Below are 16,934 nucleotides of genomic sequence, written 5' to 3' on the forward strand. Positions count from 1 at the left end.
ACAAGATGCCTGCTTTTGTTGACTTTTCAGTATCCTCTGGTGGCTGTTTTTTTGTTTTTTCAAGTTTAACCCAGAATTTTTAGTTGTAATTGCTAGGAAGGATGAGCTATACACCATCGTAGTAGAACTGGAAATCTAGTTGGTTGATTTTATTCTTTCAGTGCTAGGAATGGAACGTAGGGCCTTAGGCATGCTAGGCAAGCATCCTATCAATGAGCTATGCCCTGTAGCCCCAGCTGGTTAATTTTTAATCACTGATTAATGAGAGTCAGAGATTTGGGTTTGAGTTTTACCTCTGCTATTTGTGGTCAACTTTGTTTCTTTGTTTGGGAAAAAATTGGAATCTGAGAACATGGCTCTGCCTGTGCCAGGATTGAATGGAGTAAATAAGATGATGGATGTGGATGTATTCTGTAAACTGAAAAGTTGTATTCAGATGGTTGACATTGCTGTGTGTGTATAGGCTCACATGTGCATGGTCTCTGCATGGTTACCTGCACACAGGTGGCCTCACCCCTGGTTTCTCTTCTCTAGGCGCTTCCTGGACCTCACTACTACACCTGGGGAGATCATGGCGGCATCATCATGGCCATCGCCCAGGGCATGGAAACCAATGAGCTGAAGTAAGTGTCTCTGACTAAGCCTTTTCTTGTAGCAATACATTGTTCAAGAAATTCATATCTGTAATCGTAGGTGGATTATTTCTTTATAGCACTAGGTTGTTGGCAGCACAGTTTGAGGCCTCTGGAAATTAAACTTTCCATATCTATAAAGCTGGCATAGTAACCCACTCTTTCTTCTCATAGGATTGTTGTGAGAAACAAGGGAAATAATTTATTGGTTTAAAAAACATAACTACATAAATATAAAGAATGTATAATGACTAAAATGGGACTCTTTAACTTGTCTTTGCTCTGCATAAGTGTGACACACAAAGATTTGCTCATATGATGACTAATAATATATAATAACAATAAATAGTAATACATGAATAATAACTGCAGAATGCATCCACCATTGTAGCCAGTTAACTTTGATGGTGGTACATTTGGTGTCGGGGGTTTTCATACATAGAAGCTGAAGGGATGTGAGAGCCTAACTGCTTTATTTACAGATGAGGAAAATGAGGCTCGTCAAGATGAAGTCACTTGCCCAAGGTCTTCCCATTTGTTAAACACTAAGGTCTTCAGATTATGTCCTGTACTGTCTGTAATATATTGTTCTGAAAAGAGTGATGTCAAGGGTTTATAATTTCTGTTCTCTTAAGCCCTGATTTTATGAGCACCAGCTCTTTGATTAATTTCTTGGAGTTATTGAACAATTGATGTTTGGTCAGGGCAGGCTGGCCTTCACTTCTCCTTGTTTTTGAGCTGAAGCTGTTGGCTAAATTACTAAGGGAAGTGGAGAGGCTTCAGTAATCATCTTGTTTAGAACAAGGAAGAAAGCTTTCTTTTCCTCAGCTCCTTTTAGAATCAGAGCCAGCAGCAAAAGAGAGGTGGGTGGTTTGAAATGAGAGATCTTAGCAGCTGGTTGTTCGCCTGTGGTTAATTGGACATGTGCTGAGCAGCCTGGCCTCCAGGAAGCAGAGAGAAGCAAAGTGCTGGTGTTGGCTTTCCACCTGGCTGTCCTTGTTCTGTGTGGCACTGGTCAGCTGTCTCTTTGCAGCCAAGAGTCACAGGAGGCCCTGTTTGCACACAACAGTGCATTCATGTTCAGATTGGTGTTTGCTCAGACGATGATAGTCACAAAGCGCAGTGCTTCCCACGTTTGCGCTGACATTTGTGTATCTATTAATTCATACCTCACACGTTTAGCAAGCACTTCTTGTGCCAGGTGCTGTGTATCTGAAGAGGAAAGGGATGTTGTCCCCCACCTTCAAGCGTTCCACCCTAGTTGTGAGAAAGACTCAGAAACAATTGTAGTGTTTAGTACACCACTATTGTGTGGAAGTCACGCAGGGACAGAGCATGGCTTCCTCGGAATACATTTTATTCTTTGTATGGCTTTCAGATTTTAGAGTCCATTCTCGATTTCCTTGTTGAACTTCTCCACAGATTACATTTGCATTCCAAGCTGGCTCCTCTGAAGGAGCAAGTGTGATTCTAGTCCTCTTACACCATCTGTCGGCGCATATGTGCTCCGGGATTGCAGCGTCATTCCACACTAGCTGGAGCAAAACACACCGGGAAAACAAACCTGCTGCCAGAACATCCTAACGCCCTCCCCAGGCATTTCTTAATGACTTCAGGGTTGTAGACTTTGGGGGTTATGGACAGAATAGTCTTCCTCTATTTGTAGGTCATTTAGAGGTGTCTGTAATGCATAGTTCAAATAAGGCATTTGCAAATATGGAAAAAATGGACAGGCCTCCTCTTGACAGGTACATGTGTCCTAACTATCAGCCAGAACTTGGCCCAAATCCTTGTAGCCACCTGGTCTTTTACTCACTGTGTTGCTTCCAGAGGTATTTGGCCTGTCCTCCTGCTGCTCTGGAGAGAATTAATATTGAAGTTAGTTCATGTCCTTAAACCGCAGTGGTGATTCAGTGCAATACCCAGGCATGAGTGAGGCCATTTCTGACTAAACTGGATATCTATTGCTGGTCTAGGGCTTCATCTCCCTCTAAGTCCGTTCTCCTCACCATGGCGATCTCTCTGTCCTTTGAACCTCATAGCCTTTATTGGCCATCCCATTAATTTAGCATTGATCACATTCTGGCTCCTTTTTTTAATTACCTTTTCATTAAATGCCTGAATTCTTCAGCTCATTACTAAGGCCTTTATATAGACAAGTATTTTTATTCTATACAAGTGCCTGCTGAGGCACTTAGCAAATATTTGATTGATCAATAAGTAGGTCAAGCATACTCTGTTTTCCAAGCTCGGTTATTTTTTGTTTTGCTGATTTATGACACTGAAAGGAATTGGGTAGGGTGCCATTTGCACAGCTCCAAGGGAGACCAGTGCTGTTGTGTTCTATGTAAATGTCAGCCTCTGAGCACAATGGGGACTCCCCAGAAGTGAGCAATATGGCGGTACTCAACAGACTTCAGAGATGATCCAGTCTACCTTCCTCAGTGTCCACATGAAGGAATAATGTGATTTGCCAGGAGTCAATACCCACACTGGAGCATAAGAATATTTCTGTGGGAAATTAATTCAGTTACACAAATAATTTTGGAAGATCTATGATGAACCAGATGTTGTGCTAGACATTAAGGACACAGAGGTGAGTGTGGTATGGCTTGGGTGAGGGTGGTAGCCCAGTGAGGTTCCATGAGAAAGAGGGGCCCAGGAAGAGGACCTTATTTTGAAGGGATGCTTTCTGACCTGATACCCCTTTTATGAAGGAAAGCCAAGCAGAGTAGCAGCTGGCATTCTAATTAGAGGTAGTGGGGACAGGTAGGAATAGTACTTAAGAGTTGGATCCCCCACCCCCCTGGTGGTTGTTCATTTAAATTATTCATGTCTTTCTCTCCCTGATTAGCACAGATAACTAAGAGTTGACGGTTAATTGTTTCAGCATCTGCCTTGATTCTCTGCTGAGACTGTTACCTTTGTTATTGTTAATTGAAATTGAGAGTAAGAAGTGGAACACTTTGTTTTGTTGTTGTGTCTACATGTCTGAAATGATCGAATGAGAGCCTGTGCTGGGGATTCACTTATGCATTCATTCAGCATGCTGCTAGCAGGAACCTGCTTGGGGGATGCATGGGAGCAGTTTCATGTATAATCAGTTTTCTTCAGGCTGTTGTGTTTTGCATCTTGACCAAAAAAAAAAAAAAAAAAAAATCCAAACACATTTGTTGGCTTGATCAGGAAAGATGAGATCAGTTTCCGCTTCTTCTTGGCAGTTTGCCTGTCAGCATGGTGATATTATTGATAGTTAATAATATTTTGGATTAACCCCAAAGCATCTTTTATCTGAGGAGGTTTCCAACGTAGGGCTTCCCTCTGGGAATCCTGAACAGCCCCTGCAAAGAGAACACACAGCAGAGCAGCTGTCTTTTCTGGACCTGAGTTCTGACCACAGCCCCACAGGATGTAGGAGGCAGCAGTTTACCTCTTATCTTGGTTCAGCCCTAACACTAGAAGTGACACTATGGGGCAGTTGCAGAGCCAGCCTCCCATTCAATCCCCTTGTGGCTTCCTCTGCCCCTTAAGGTGGAGAGGAGCAGGTGTCTTTATCACCTTTTAACTGTTAAGAAACTAAGAGATGGGGTTAAAAAAAATTGAAGATTCAGTGCAGTTTATTTTATTTGCTTTAACAAGCCTGAATTATTGCCCCTTCCATCTGATAGAAAAGGTGCCAGGTGCAGGATAGGAAAGTGAGGGGAGAGGTCTTATTCCTGATGAATCGTAGTCTAGTAGAAAACCCTCACAGGTCCAGGTCATTTAAATATAGTGGGGTATGAGATGGAGGTGAACACAGGGCGCAGTGGGAGCCACAATGAGGGCCTTATCCTGTATTTCTCAGAAGAGATGGAACTTGAGCTAAAGCTAGAGGATAAAAAGCAAGGTCGGATTGCCATCCAGGGTTAGAAAGAGCTTGAGCTTGAGTTGGTGTGGGATGGCAGCTCTCCTGTGGTAAGAGTGCAGATTGGGAGCTGGCGAGGGGTGAGGAACAGGGCTTGAAGTAGGGGCTAGGGCCTGGGAATCTTACCTGTGCCTTACTGAAGAGATCAAGCTTCCCCTTTGAGGGGAATGCATGGCTAGATCTACATTGTAGATATGTGGCTCTGGCAGAATGAGGAGGATAAACTCAAAAAGGAGCACGGCTGGGAGGTGAGAGCCGATGCTGGGGTAGGTGTGAGGATAAAGTCTGCGGGATAGGCCTTCTGACTAGCAGGGGTGACAGTCTAGGGAGCTCCCACTGAAATAAAGCAGAGGTGAAGGAGTGGGCTTCAGGGTGCATAAAGAAGGCAGATTTAGGCAAGTTGGATCTCATGGGCTGCAGCAGGTCACAGGGGAGATCAGTTTCCACTTCTTCTTGGCAGTTTGCCTGTCAGCATGGTGATATTAATGATAGTTAATAATATTTTGGATTAACCAGGTCCAGGGACCTGGACCTATTATGTCATCTGGTTCCACTACCTTCCACTACCCATGACAGGATCATCCAGTCTTTGCTCGAACAATCCTATCAATGGGGATATTTGCCAGATCAAAAGCTTCCACTTCACTTAGTAACACTTTGTTGTTCATTCATTTGTTCATTCATTTATTCATTCACCCATTTATTTCATTCATTCGTTTATGAGTGAAAGTTCTCTGGTAATAGCCCAAATTCTCTGCATTCCAACTTTTAACCACTGTGCTTATTGTTCTGCTCCCCCAAGGCACACAACGGATATTTCCTCTCATCCAAAAGCCTTTCAGACATTTGAGGACCCCGTGCATGTCCTCCCAAGCACCTGCCTTCTATGGAAACCATCCCAGTTCCTTTCCCTGTATGCTGCAGGTTCCTGAGTCCCACCTTCTGGGTTCTGCTATAGATCTGTCTCACAATGTCAATGCCTTAAAATATGGCTAGTCTGACCCCCATAGCCTGAAACAAGTGGAAAACATTGGGCTTAATATCTGTACGGTTGGGACACTATTTCTTTTTTTTTTTTTTGCATAATTTTTTTTAATTGGTCGTTCGTTCATAACATTACATAGTTCTTAATACATCATATTACACGGTTTGATTCAAGTGGATTATGAACTCCCGCTTTTACCCCGTATACAGATTGCTGTATCACATCAGTTACCCTTCCATTGATTGACATATTGCCTTTCTAGTGTCTGATGTATTCTGCTGTCTGTCCTATTCTCTACCATCCCCCCTCCCCTCCCCTCCCCTCCCCTTTTCTCTCTCTACCCCTTCTACTGTAAATCATTTCTTCCATTTGTATTATCTTGTCTTACCCCTCCTTTCCTCTTATATGACATTTTGTATAACCCTTAGGATCGCCTTCCATTTCCATGCAATTTCCCTTCTCACTCCCTTTCCCTCCCACCTCTCATCCCTGTTTAATGTAAATCTTCTTCTCAAGCTCTTCGTCCCTACCCTGTCCTTGTTTCCTCCCCTTATATCAAAGGAGTCATTTGGTATTTGTTTTTTAAAGATTGACTAGCTTCACTTCGCATAATCTGCTCTAATGCCATCCATTTCCCTCCAGATTCTATGATTTTGTCATTTTTTAATGCAGCATAATACTCCATAGTATATAAACGCCACATTTTTTTTTATCCATTCATCTATTGAAGGGCATCTAGGCTGGTTCCACAGTCTTGCTATCGTGAATTGAGCTGCTATGGGGACACTATTTCGGTTGGTAAAAACCCAACACTGAATTTTCACTTTTGACAGCCACTCAAATTGGTGACTCTTATTAATTTTTTTTAAAACTGAGATACCCTTTATGTACAACAAGGTGCTCAGATCTTGACTACACTGTTTAATCAGTTCTGAAGGATGTATGTCCAGATATAGAGGCTCTCCATCTCTCCAGCAAATACCCTCATGTACCTTCCCAGGAAGCGCTACCCCCCATTTTTCCGCCCATTAGAGGCAAATGCTGCTGTGATTTTATTATCCCTGTAGGATAGTTTTGCTCATTTCAGATTTTCATGTTCATATATTTTTTTGTATATTTGGCTTTTTTTGCTCAGCAAACTATTTTTGAGATTTATCCTTGAAATTTGTGTCACTAGGCTGAGTTCAGTGGAACTTAAAAACTCAAGGTTCCTTTTTTTTAAAATGGATTTTATTAAAGGTCAGGTGTTCCCAATCCTGTATTTGATCAGGTAAAATTTTAAAACTGTGTGGCATTTTATTTTTCTTCTTATCTGTGCATGTCCTTTTGATGTAAGAAAGCATTTTGAGTCTCATTTTTGGCATTTATTGTATTTTCTGTGCAGTTAGCCTTGTACCCTTGGCCAGTTCGGTATACTCGTCTTGCTGATTAGTGTCCAGATCATTGACAGATGTGTTGAGCTCTGTGAGAAATAGAGTCTTATTTTGAGTTAAGATCAGTATATCATCCCAGCAGCAAATGTATTTTATCTAGCTGTGTGGTCCAGAAAGATCTTCCTAAAAAAATAATAATGCTATCATTATCCTGTTCTTCAAATTAAGAATTACCAGCAGGAAAAGAAAAGGGATTAGTTTGTTGTGACATGGTCCCCAGCCCTGACTTTCTTTTTCCCTCAGTGCTCTCAAATCACTGCTGCACAAGCCATTCTCAAGATTACCATTTCTTCTTTAGGTATATTAAACCATTTTTCTTCCTCTAGTCTTTGAGATCTTTGTTCTCCATGACTCATCTAGAGATTGAGACTCTCTAATCATCCTGTCTTTTCATTCCCTAGAATTTATTTTGTATTCATTTTTCTTAAACTTTCCTGACTTTTTCACCCCTTGTTTAATTTGAAGATCATTCTCCTTGATAAAGATAACAAAAATAGAAATTTTTCTTTTCTATCATTATTATTTATACCATAGAAGAATGATCTTATTACTTTCTAATCCTTGATAGAATTTAGTAGTTAACCAACCCGCTATCCCACTGACTCACGAATATACCAGTTGTTTTGGTAATTTGAAATATAATACTTGACTCATTTGAACTCGAGTTACTTGGCTGCTATTCCAGCAAGCTACTAGAATTACAGCTGGAAAGAACTGGCAGACTACTGGGCTCTTTAACTTTTTTGCCCTTAGGTATATGACTCTTTTTCCATCTTGAACACATTGTTTAAAAACATCTGAGGTATCATGGATCTTTCTGTGCAGCTACACGATGGTGTCTTGAGGTTGGCTGGCTGCCACTGCTTCCCCCTTGTAAAGTATCTATGCTTACATTTTATTATTTTATATTATTGTAGTACATTATGGATTTTCCAGCCCTCTTGAGAGTTTTCAGCCCTGGGATTATCTATATTTTTATCTGAACATTTGGAATTCTCTATTTCTAGGGCATGGGCTCTGCATCCTCTCTCTCTCGACTTCAGAACAGAAAGATGACTTGCCTTGTTTTCTCCCAAGGTTCTTGTTACTGGCATTTCACCAGCACAATTTCTCCTTTAGCGGTCAGAATTCAGTCCAAAATAGATGTTCGCTTAAACCCTACATATGTCATGTGACTGTCCTTTTCCCCCAAATTCTGAAGAAGTACCATTTTCTAAATGAGCAGTTATTCTCAGATACCAAGCTGTGCCTGGCGATGCACCTGCTGGCTAGTCTATTAATGATATCATCAAAGTCCTCTGGGAATCTTGCAAGAAAAGGGATGATTCATTTCCCGAGGTTATCTTTGGTTCAAGGAGCTCCTAAATGGAAAATTAACTTGGCAGTGTACAAATAGAAGGACTTGCAACTTTTTCACAGACTGGGGATCACTCCCATCTAGTCTGATTGATAGGCCACCTCTGTTGTTTGGTTTAAAAGTGATACTAACATCTCAAAATCCTAGAAAAAGAAGAGCAAAACAATAGCAAAAGAAGTAGAAGGCAAGAAATAATTAAAATTAGAGCTGAAATTAATGAAATTGAAACAAAAGAAACAATTGAAAAAATTGACAAAACTAAAAGTTGGTTCTTTGAAAAAATAAATAAAATTGACAGACCCTTAGCCATGCTAACGAAGAGAAGAAGAGAGAGAACCCAAATTACTAGCATACGGGATGAAAAAGGCAATATCACAACAGACACTTCAGAAATACAGAAGATAATTAGAAATTATTTTGAATCCTTATACTCCAATAAAATAGAAGATAGTGAAGGCATAGATAAATTCCTTAAGTCTTATGATCTGCCCAGATTGAGTCAGGAGGATATAGACAACCTAAACAGACCAATAACAATAGAGGAAATAGAAGAAACCATCAAAAGACTACCAACTAAGAAAAGCCCAGGACCGGATGGGTATACAGCAGAGTTTTACAAAACCTTTAAAGAGGAACTAACACCAATACTTTTCAAGCTATTTCAGGAAATAGAAAAAGAGGGAGAACTTCCAAATTCATTCTACGAAGCCAACATCACCCTGATTCCGAAACCAGACAAAAACTACAGACCAATATCTCTAATGAACCTTGACGCAAAAATCCTCAATAAAATTCTGGTGAATCGGATTCAAATACATATCAAAAAAATTATACACCATGATCAAGTAGGATTCATCCATGGGATGCAAGGCTGGTTCAATATACGGAAATCAATTAATGTTATTCACCACATCAATAGACTTAAAAATAAGAACCATATGATCATCTCGATAGATGCAGAAAAAGCATTCGACAAAGTACAGCATCCCTTTATGTTCAAAACTCTAGAAAAATTAGGGATAACTGGATCATACCTCAACATTGTAAAAGCAATCTATGATAAGCCACAGGCCAGCATCATTCTGAATGGAGAAAAATTGAAGGCATTCCCTCTAAGATCTGGTACAAGACAGGGATGCCCTCTCTCACCACTTCTGTTCAACATAGTCCTCAAAACACTGGCCAGAGCAATTAGACAGACGAAAGAAATTAAAGGCATAAAAATAGGAAAAGAAGAACTTAAATTATCACTATTTGCAGATGATATGATTCTATACCTAGCAGACCCAAAAGGGTCTACAAAGAAGCTATTAGAGCTAATAAATGAATTCAGCAAAGTGGCAGGATATAAGATCAACACGCATAAATCAAAGGCATTCCTGTATATCAGCGACAAACCCTCTGAAATGGAAATGAGGACAACTACTCCATTCACAATATCCCCCCCAAAAATAAAATACTTGGGAATCAACCTAACAAAAGAGGTGAAAGATTTATACAATGAAAATTACAGAACCTTAAAGAAAGATATAGAAGAAGACCTTAGAAGATGGAAAAATATACCCTGCTCATGGATAGGCAGAACTAACATCATCAAAATGGCGATATTACCAAAAGTTCTCTATAAGTTCAATGCAATGCCAATCAAAATCCCAACAGCATTTCTTGTAGAAATAGATAAAAGAATCATGAAATTCATATGGAATAATAAAAGACCCAGAATAGCAAAAACAATACTAAGCAGGAAGTGTGAATCAGGCGGTATAGCGATACCAGACTTCAAACTATACTACAGAGCAATAGTAACAAAAACAGCATGGTACTGGTACCAAAACAGGCGGGTGGACCAATGGTACAGAATAGAGGACACAGTAACCAATCCACAAAACTACAACTATCTTATATTTGATAAAGGGGCTAAAAGCATGCAATGGAGGAAGGATAGCATCTTCAACAAATGGTGCTGGGAAAACTGGAAATCCATCTGCATCAAAATGAATCTGAATCCCTATCTCTCGCCATGCACAAAAGTTAACTCAAAATGGATCAAGGAGCTTGATATTAAATCAGAGACACGGCATCTGATAGAAGAAAAAGTTGGCTATGATCTACATACTGTGGGATCAGGCTCCAAATTCCTCAATAGGACACCCATAGCGCAAGAGTTAACAACTAGAATCAACAAATGGGACTTACTCAAACTAAAAAGTTTTTTCTCAGCAAAAGAAACAATAAGAGAGATAAACAGGGAGCCTACATCCTGGGAACAAATCTTTACTCCACACACTTCAGATAGAGCCCTAATAACCAGAATATATAAAGAACTCAAAAAATTAGACAATAAGATAACAAATAACCCAATCAATAAATGGGCAAAGGACCTGAACAGACACTTCTCAGAGGAGGACATACAATCAATCAATAAGTACATGAAAAAATGCTCACCATCTCTAGCAGTCAGAGAAATGCAAATCAAAACCACCCTAAGATACCATCTCACTCCAGTAAGATTGGCAGCCATTAGGAAGTCAAACAACAATAAGTGCTGGAGAGGATGCGGGGAAAAGGGCACTCTTGTTCATTGCTGGTGGGACTGCAAATTGGTGCAGCTAATTTGGAAAGCAGTATGGAGATTTCTTGGAAAGCTGGGAATGGAACCACCATTTGACCCAGCTATTCCCCTTCTCGGTCTATTCCCCAAAGACCTAATAAGAGCATGCTACAGGGACACTGCTACATCGATGTTCATAGCAGCACAATTCACGATAGCAAGATTGTGGAATCAGCCTAGATGCCCTTCAATAGATGAATGGATAAAAAAAATGTGGCATGTATACACAATGGAGTATTACTCTGCATTAAAAAATGACAAAATCATAGAATTTGGAGGGAAATGGATGGCATTAGAGCAGATTATGCTAAGTGAAGCTAGTCAATCTTTAAAAAACAAATACCAAATGACTCCTTTGATATAAGGGGAGGAAACAAGGACAGGGTAGGGACGAAGAGCTTGAGACGAAGATTTACATTAACAGGGTTGAGAGGTGGGAGGGAAAGGAAGTGAGAAGGGAAATCGCATGGAAATGGAAGGCGATCCTCAGGGTTATACAAAATGACATATAAGAGGAAAGGAGGGGTAAGACAAGATAATACAAATGGAAGAAATGATTTACAGTAGAGGGGGTAGAGAGAGAAAAGGGGAGGGGAGGGGAGGGGGGATAGTAGAGAATGGGACAGACAGCAGAATACATCAGACAAGAGAAAGGCAATATGTCAATCAATGGAAGGGTAACTGATGTGATACAGCAATCTGTATACGGGGTAAAATTGGGAGTTCATAACCCACTTGAATCAAACTGTGAAATATGATGTATTAAGAACTATGTAATGTTTTGAATGACCAACAATAAAAAAAATGAAATAAAATAAAAGTGATACTAAAACTTTTAACTTGTCACATTAGTTCCAGAAAGAGATTGAATGAGTTGACTTATCCACAACTGCTTCAAAACTCACTTAAATGAAAAGCATATCTGCCAGATGAGAATTTCCACTCTTACAAGATCTGTGGACATTCATTGGGTTGCTGTGTAAGCCCACCACCTGGTTGAACCTCTAGCCTTCTTGTAGAAGTATCAGTTTTAGAAATCTCAGCAGGAGAGGAAGTACTTGGATTAAGTGATGTCACACAAAGATTTATGTCAAGCAATGGAACCCCAAGGGAAGAAAACTAAAATCTCAAAAATATGAGAAAGGCGAAAGAAAAAGGTTTGTGTATTAGGAGTTAAGAGAGACCTAGTCTCATGGTTCCAAAGAAGGCTCCCATTGAACGGTTTCTCGTAGCTCACTGAGTGCTGAGGCAAGTAGCAGGCAGGTTTTCTTCTCTGCTTCTCCTCTCTACCCACTCCCCTCTATACAAAAGATAATTTAAAGTTAGTACAGTCTCACTAGTGCTACTTTCTTCCAAGGGCTCTCTTGCTTTTTCTGATATATTGTGCCCCTCTCAGGACATGCCTTTTCTCCAACTTAAAAATTTTTTTTGGGTACCAGAGGTTGAACCCAGGGGTGCTTAACCAATGAGCCACATCCCTATCCTTTTTTATGTTTTATTTTGCTACAGGGTCTCAGGGAATTGCTGAGGCTGACTTTGAACTCACAATCCTTCTGCTTCAGCTTCCTGAGTGCCTGGGATTACAACGTACCCAGCCAACTTTCAAAATTTTCAGACCACATGAAAGTTGGAAGACCTGTGTAAAGAATACCCATATATCTTTCCCCAGAGTCACTAATTGTAAATATTTTGCTAGTTTGGTTTACTTCTATCATCTATGTATTTAGCTATTCATCTTTTTTGAGACTGAATCATTTGAAAGTTGTAGACTCATGCCACTTCACTGCTAAATATGTACTTAAAACCCGTTTCTCCAATAAATATGAGCATTTTCCTGTCTACTGACACTGCTCATATTGCACCTAAGAATACTAAGATAAAGCCTATTAGTATTATTACAAGCTATATCAATATTTTCTCAGTTGACCCATGTTGTTGTTGATGTGTGGTTTTTGAAAATTTTCCCTCAATCCAGGATTCAGTCAATCCAGAACTGGATTTGCACATTGCAAATGTGTCTACACATTGCATTTGGTTGTTATATCTCATTAGTCTCTTTTAATCTATAACAGGTTTTTTGCCTCCTTTGGTTTGTTTAGTTTTCTTGACCTTGATTTTTTTTTCCTTTGAGGAATCTGGAGCAGTCATCTCATAGAATGCCTCACATTCTAGATTTGTCCAATTGTATAGAAGAGTGCTGAGATGATGTACCATTCTCAGTATTTTACTTAGGGGACACATAATGTCAGGTTGTCCTATTATCGGTGATGCTAAGATTGGTTAAGCTTTGACTCGTCATCCATTGCAAAAATTACAGGTTCCCCTGTGTGGTGAATGATTCGTCGGTGGGTTGATATCTTTATACCATGCAAACATCTTGGTCCCCAAAACTTTCATCCAGTGGTTTTAGCATCCAGTGATTGTACTTGACTGATTCAATTATTACTGTGGTGTTATAAAATTATAATTTTTTAAATTCTAGTTGTTAATGCTTATTAGGTAGTGTTCTAATATAAATTTTTTCCTTGCTTCTCTTTCTTTTAGAATCAGTAGAGGTCCATATCCTATTTTCATATCCTATTTTAGTACATAATCTGTTACTATTCTTTGTTTTTTATGTTCAGTTTACTCTAAATTTGGCCATTTGGGGCTCCATCAGCTGGTTCCCGTGTCCTCTTGAGGTGATTGCATTAGCTCAGGCTTCCTTGCTTTCTGACACAAACATGACTGCTCCACAGTAACCAGGAGCAGACATTTCCCAAGAGCTCCTGGCGATGTGATGTGGAAACCAAGCTCTGATGGTTGAGACTGTAACTGTATCATTCCTTTTATTTGCATTGGGCAGATATAGTACAAATGAAGGAGAGACCTGGAAGACGTTCATCTTCTCTGAGAAGCCCGTGTTTGTGTATGGGCTTCTCACGGAACCCGGGGAGAAGAGCACTGTCTTCACCATTTTTGGCTCGAACAAGGAGAATGTCCACAGCTGGCTTATCCTCCAGGTCAATGCCACCGATGCCTTGGGTAAGCTGTAGCCTCCTGGGCTCTTTGTCCAACATGTTGATTGACTTCCTGATGTGTGCAAAGCATCAGCTTGGGAACTACGTCCTCAGAAGAGATTGTGATTCAATGGGGAAAATGGGCATCTTTAAAAAGAGAAAAACACAGGGAGATAATATGAAGGCTTACTCAATCCTTAACAGGATTTTGTATTCTTTATATTGTGGTTACATTGTACAGTCCTGGCACACAATAGGTCTGAATATTTGGCTCTTGAATATGTGGATGGATGGATGAATGAATGAATGAATGAACAAAAAAAAGTTTCCAAATCAGCAGTTCCAAGGCGATGTACCCAGTGAGTGTGCTTCACTGTGGAAGGCAAAGTGCTCAGTGACGCAGGGTCCTCTCAAAGCTGTCCAGAGCCCAGTCATGATCTGCTAGTGTAGATACAGGACAGGTAAGTAAGCAAGGAGGAGGGAAGCTTGTCAGCATCCCCTCACACTCCCCATGTTCTGCTTTTTTCTTCTTCTCTGCTGTGGCCAACATTATTCCAGCTGCACAGAGTTCCTGGTGTCTTCTCACCTCCCCCCATTTAACCTCCGCTAGTAGAAACCCCTTTCATGTCTCAGAATCCAACACACTTGCCACTGTATCTCAACCAGAAGACACCTCCCCTCTTTTCTATGCCCAGAAATAAGTGTTGGGCGTGCCTGGAATTGTGAATTTGTGTTTGTTATTCCCCATGTGCCATCTTCCATCAATTAGCTCATAAGACCCTTAAAAGCAAGCGCATGTTCTGTGTATGTTTTATTCCTATTGGGTGGCCCCTTTGCCTCATAGGCAGTGGGGTTTTACTCAGTCTTTACTGTTTGAATGGCATTGAGTTGACAATTGTGAATCTACTTCAGGTAGAATTTAATCTGAACAAAGACACTTGGAAAAAAGATGCAAGTTACCAGTATAGACATAGGCATGCTCTGGAGTTCCTGCAGGAATCACCCTGCTGACATTCTCCGTGGATATGGGCAGGTGGGGTGACTCTACATGTTGTCTCACCACTCCTCAGCATTTTCCACAGAGATACTGCACTTCCAAGTAGGGCAAGCATTGTCTGCAGTGCTCTGGGGCCCTACTTCAGGTGTGCCTGCTCCACAAGAGGAAGCAGGCAGGGAACGGTAACCCCGAATGACATCATCACTGAGCTCTCAGCCTGCCTGTAGTTTCCTAGGAGAGAAATGCCCTTGTGTACCTATTTTTAAAGGAAACTGATGACTATCTTCAAATAATTCAGAAGTTTGGTGCTAAAAAGGGGCTTCTTCTCCCCAGTTTCCTCAGATGAGTGTTTGTGTTTCCAGCTGCATCATTTTCATTTGTGTGGGTGCTGCCCAGCTTCAGCATAAGCCCATTAGAGGCTCACGATGGCGCCCAAGCTCTGCACCTGTTGGATGGCAACTGGATGCACAGGAAGTGGGGGGCAGTGCTGAGGTGGGTGGCGAGACAGGAAATCCTAGATGGGCCTGGCTCTGATGCTCAGTGCTTTCTTTTCTTCAGGGGTTCCCTGCACAGAGAATGACTACAAACTGTGGTCACCGTCGGATGAGCGGGGGAATGAGTGTTTGCTAGGGCACAAGACTGTTTTCAAACGGAGGACCCCCCATGCGACATGCTTTAATGGAGAAGACTTTGACAGACCCGTGGTGGTGTCCAACTGCTCCTGCACCCGGCAGGACTATGAATGGTTCGTTATTCAATTCGGGGCATCAAGTTGTATTTTTTTCACTCAACAGACGTGGTCCCATCCCCCGAGGACAGGAATAGAAGGAAATAAATATTTAGTAAGCATCTTTTATGTGCCCAGAACTATGCTAGGCACTTTATACATAAGTTGTTCTCCTTCATTCTGCAGGCCATGTAAGGCAGCAGAGGTATTTTAACCCAGAGAAATTCAGATCCCTGGGATTTGTTTCTAGGAGGGTGTCCCAAAATGGGAAATGCTGCAAGTTTCATTATAGGTAACTTGTTTTTCTTAGGACCCCTATCCCACAGGGATTTATTTCCTCATCTAAAATGTTAAAATAAATAAATATATATATATATATATATATATATATATGATTCATTTATTATTGCTAGAGAAAAATATCCAAGGCACTCCTAGATACATTAAAAGTAGAAGGAGGAAGAAGTGACTCTTCATTCTATTGTGATCTTTGAAAGGAAGGGGAGAGCTGTGATTTGCAGTTGGGGAATTGGGAAATCTTTACAGGAAGCCCTGGTGTAGATGGTCTTTAAGGAGACATCTGGGTATGTGTCCAGGGAACTCTTAAGACCATGCAACAGTGGACAGTATGGGGCAGGAGTGGTGATGGTGGTTTAGTTTGAGCAACTCGTTGGGTGACTGCAGCAGAGTCAGGGAGCAGAGACGAAGTAGAAAATGACGGAAGCAGTAGGACTGTTGGCCCTGAAGGGGATGGGCCTCATTCCATAAGCAGGAAGGGCCTTGATGACTTCTGAGGTGAGTTGGTTAAAACAATGCTTAACTATAGGAAGATGATTCTAGCAATTGAGTGGACAGGATTTCTGATCTCCCCAACAGTCTGTCTTCAGCAGGAAAGTGTTGTAGGGGTATCAGTAGAACTTTGTCTTAAACATATTCAGAGCTTACATTTCAGTGGTTGCTGGGGCACCAAGGAGCTAAGTTTTGTTTGGGGCAGTGCCACACTAAAGCCAAAACCCTGTCATAGGTTCTAGATCAGAGGTTAGAAGAGGGATCTATATAAATGTTTTAGGCTTTCTAGGTCACATGAAGTCTATGGTCTCAGTTGTAGCTACTCAGCTATGCACAGCATGGATAAAAGAAAGCAGTGGGTATAGCTGTGATTCAATAAAACTTTATTAAAAAAAAAAAAAACAGCCCACTCTGTCTGACCACTTCTAGACCATACTCTGAAACTTGTAGGTGTGACTCACCTGAGGTCTTATTAAAATGCAAATTCTGCCTCAGGAGTT

The 16,934-nt window shown here is 40.9% G+C and overlaps 1 protein-coding gene across 1 annotated transcript in view; it reads left to right on the top strand.

The window, feature by feature from the left end:
- The window catches only part of Sorl1 (sortilin related receptor 1), a 165,111-nt gene that overhangs the window by 69,240 nt on the left and 78,937 nt on the right, over positions 1-16,934 (top strand). The window contains exons 12-14 of the mRNA XM_077796964.1: positions 535-623; positions 13,768-13,946; positions 15,477-15,663. Of these exons, the coding sequence (XP_077653090.1) occupies positions 535-623; positions 13,768-13,946; positions 15,477-15,663 (455 nt within the window). The remainder of the gene's footprint in view (positions 1-534; positions 624-13,767; positions 13,947-15,476; positions 15,664-16,934) is intronic.

The sequence above is a fragment of the Urocitellus parryii genome, chromosome 4 (assembly GCF_045843805.1).
Source record: "Urocitellus parryii isolate mUroPar1 chromosome 4, mUroPar1.hap1, whole genome shotgun sequence".
Taxonomy (NCBI): domain Eukaryota; kingdom Metazoa; phylum Chordata; class Mammalia; order Rodentia; family Sciuridae; genus Urocitellus; species Urocitellus parryii.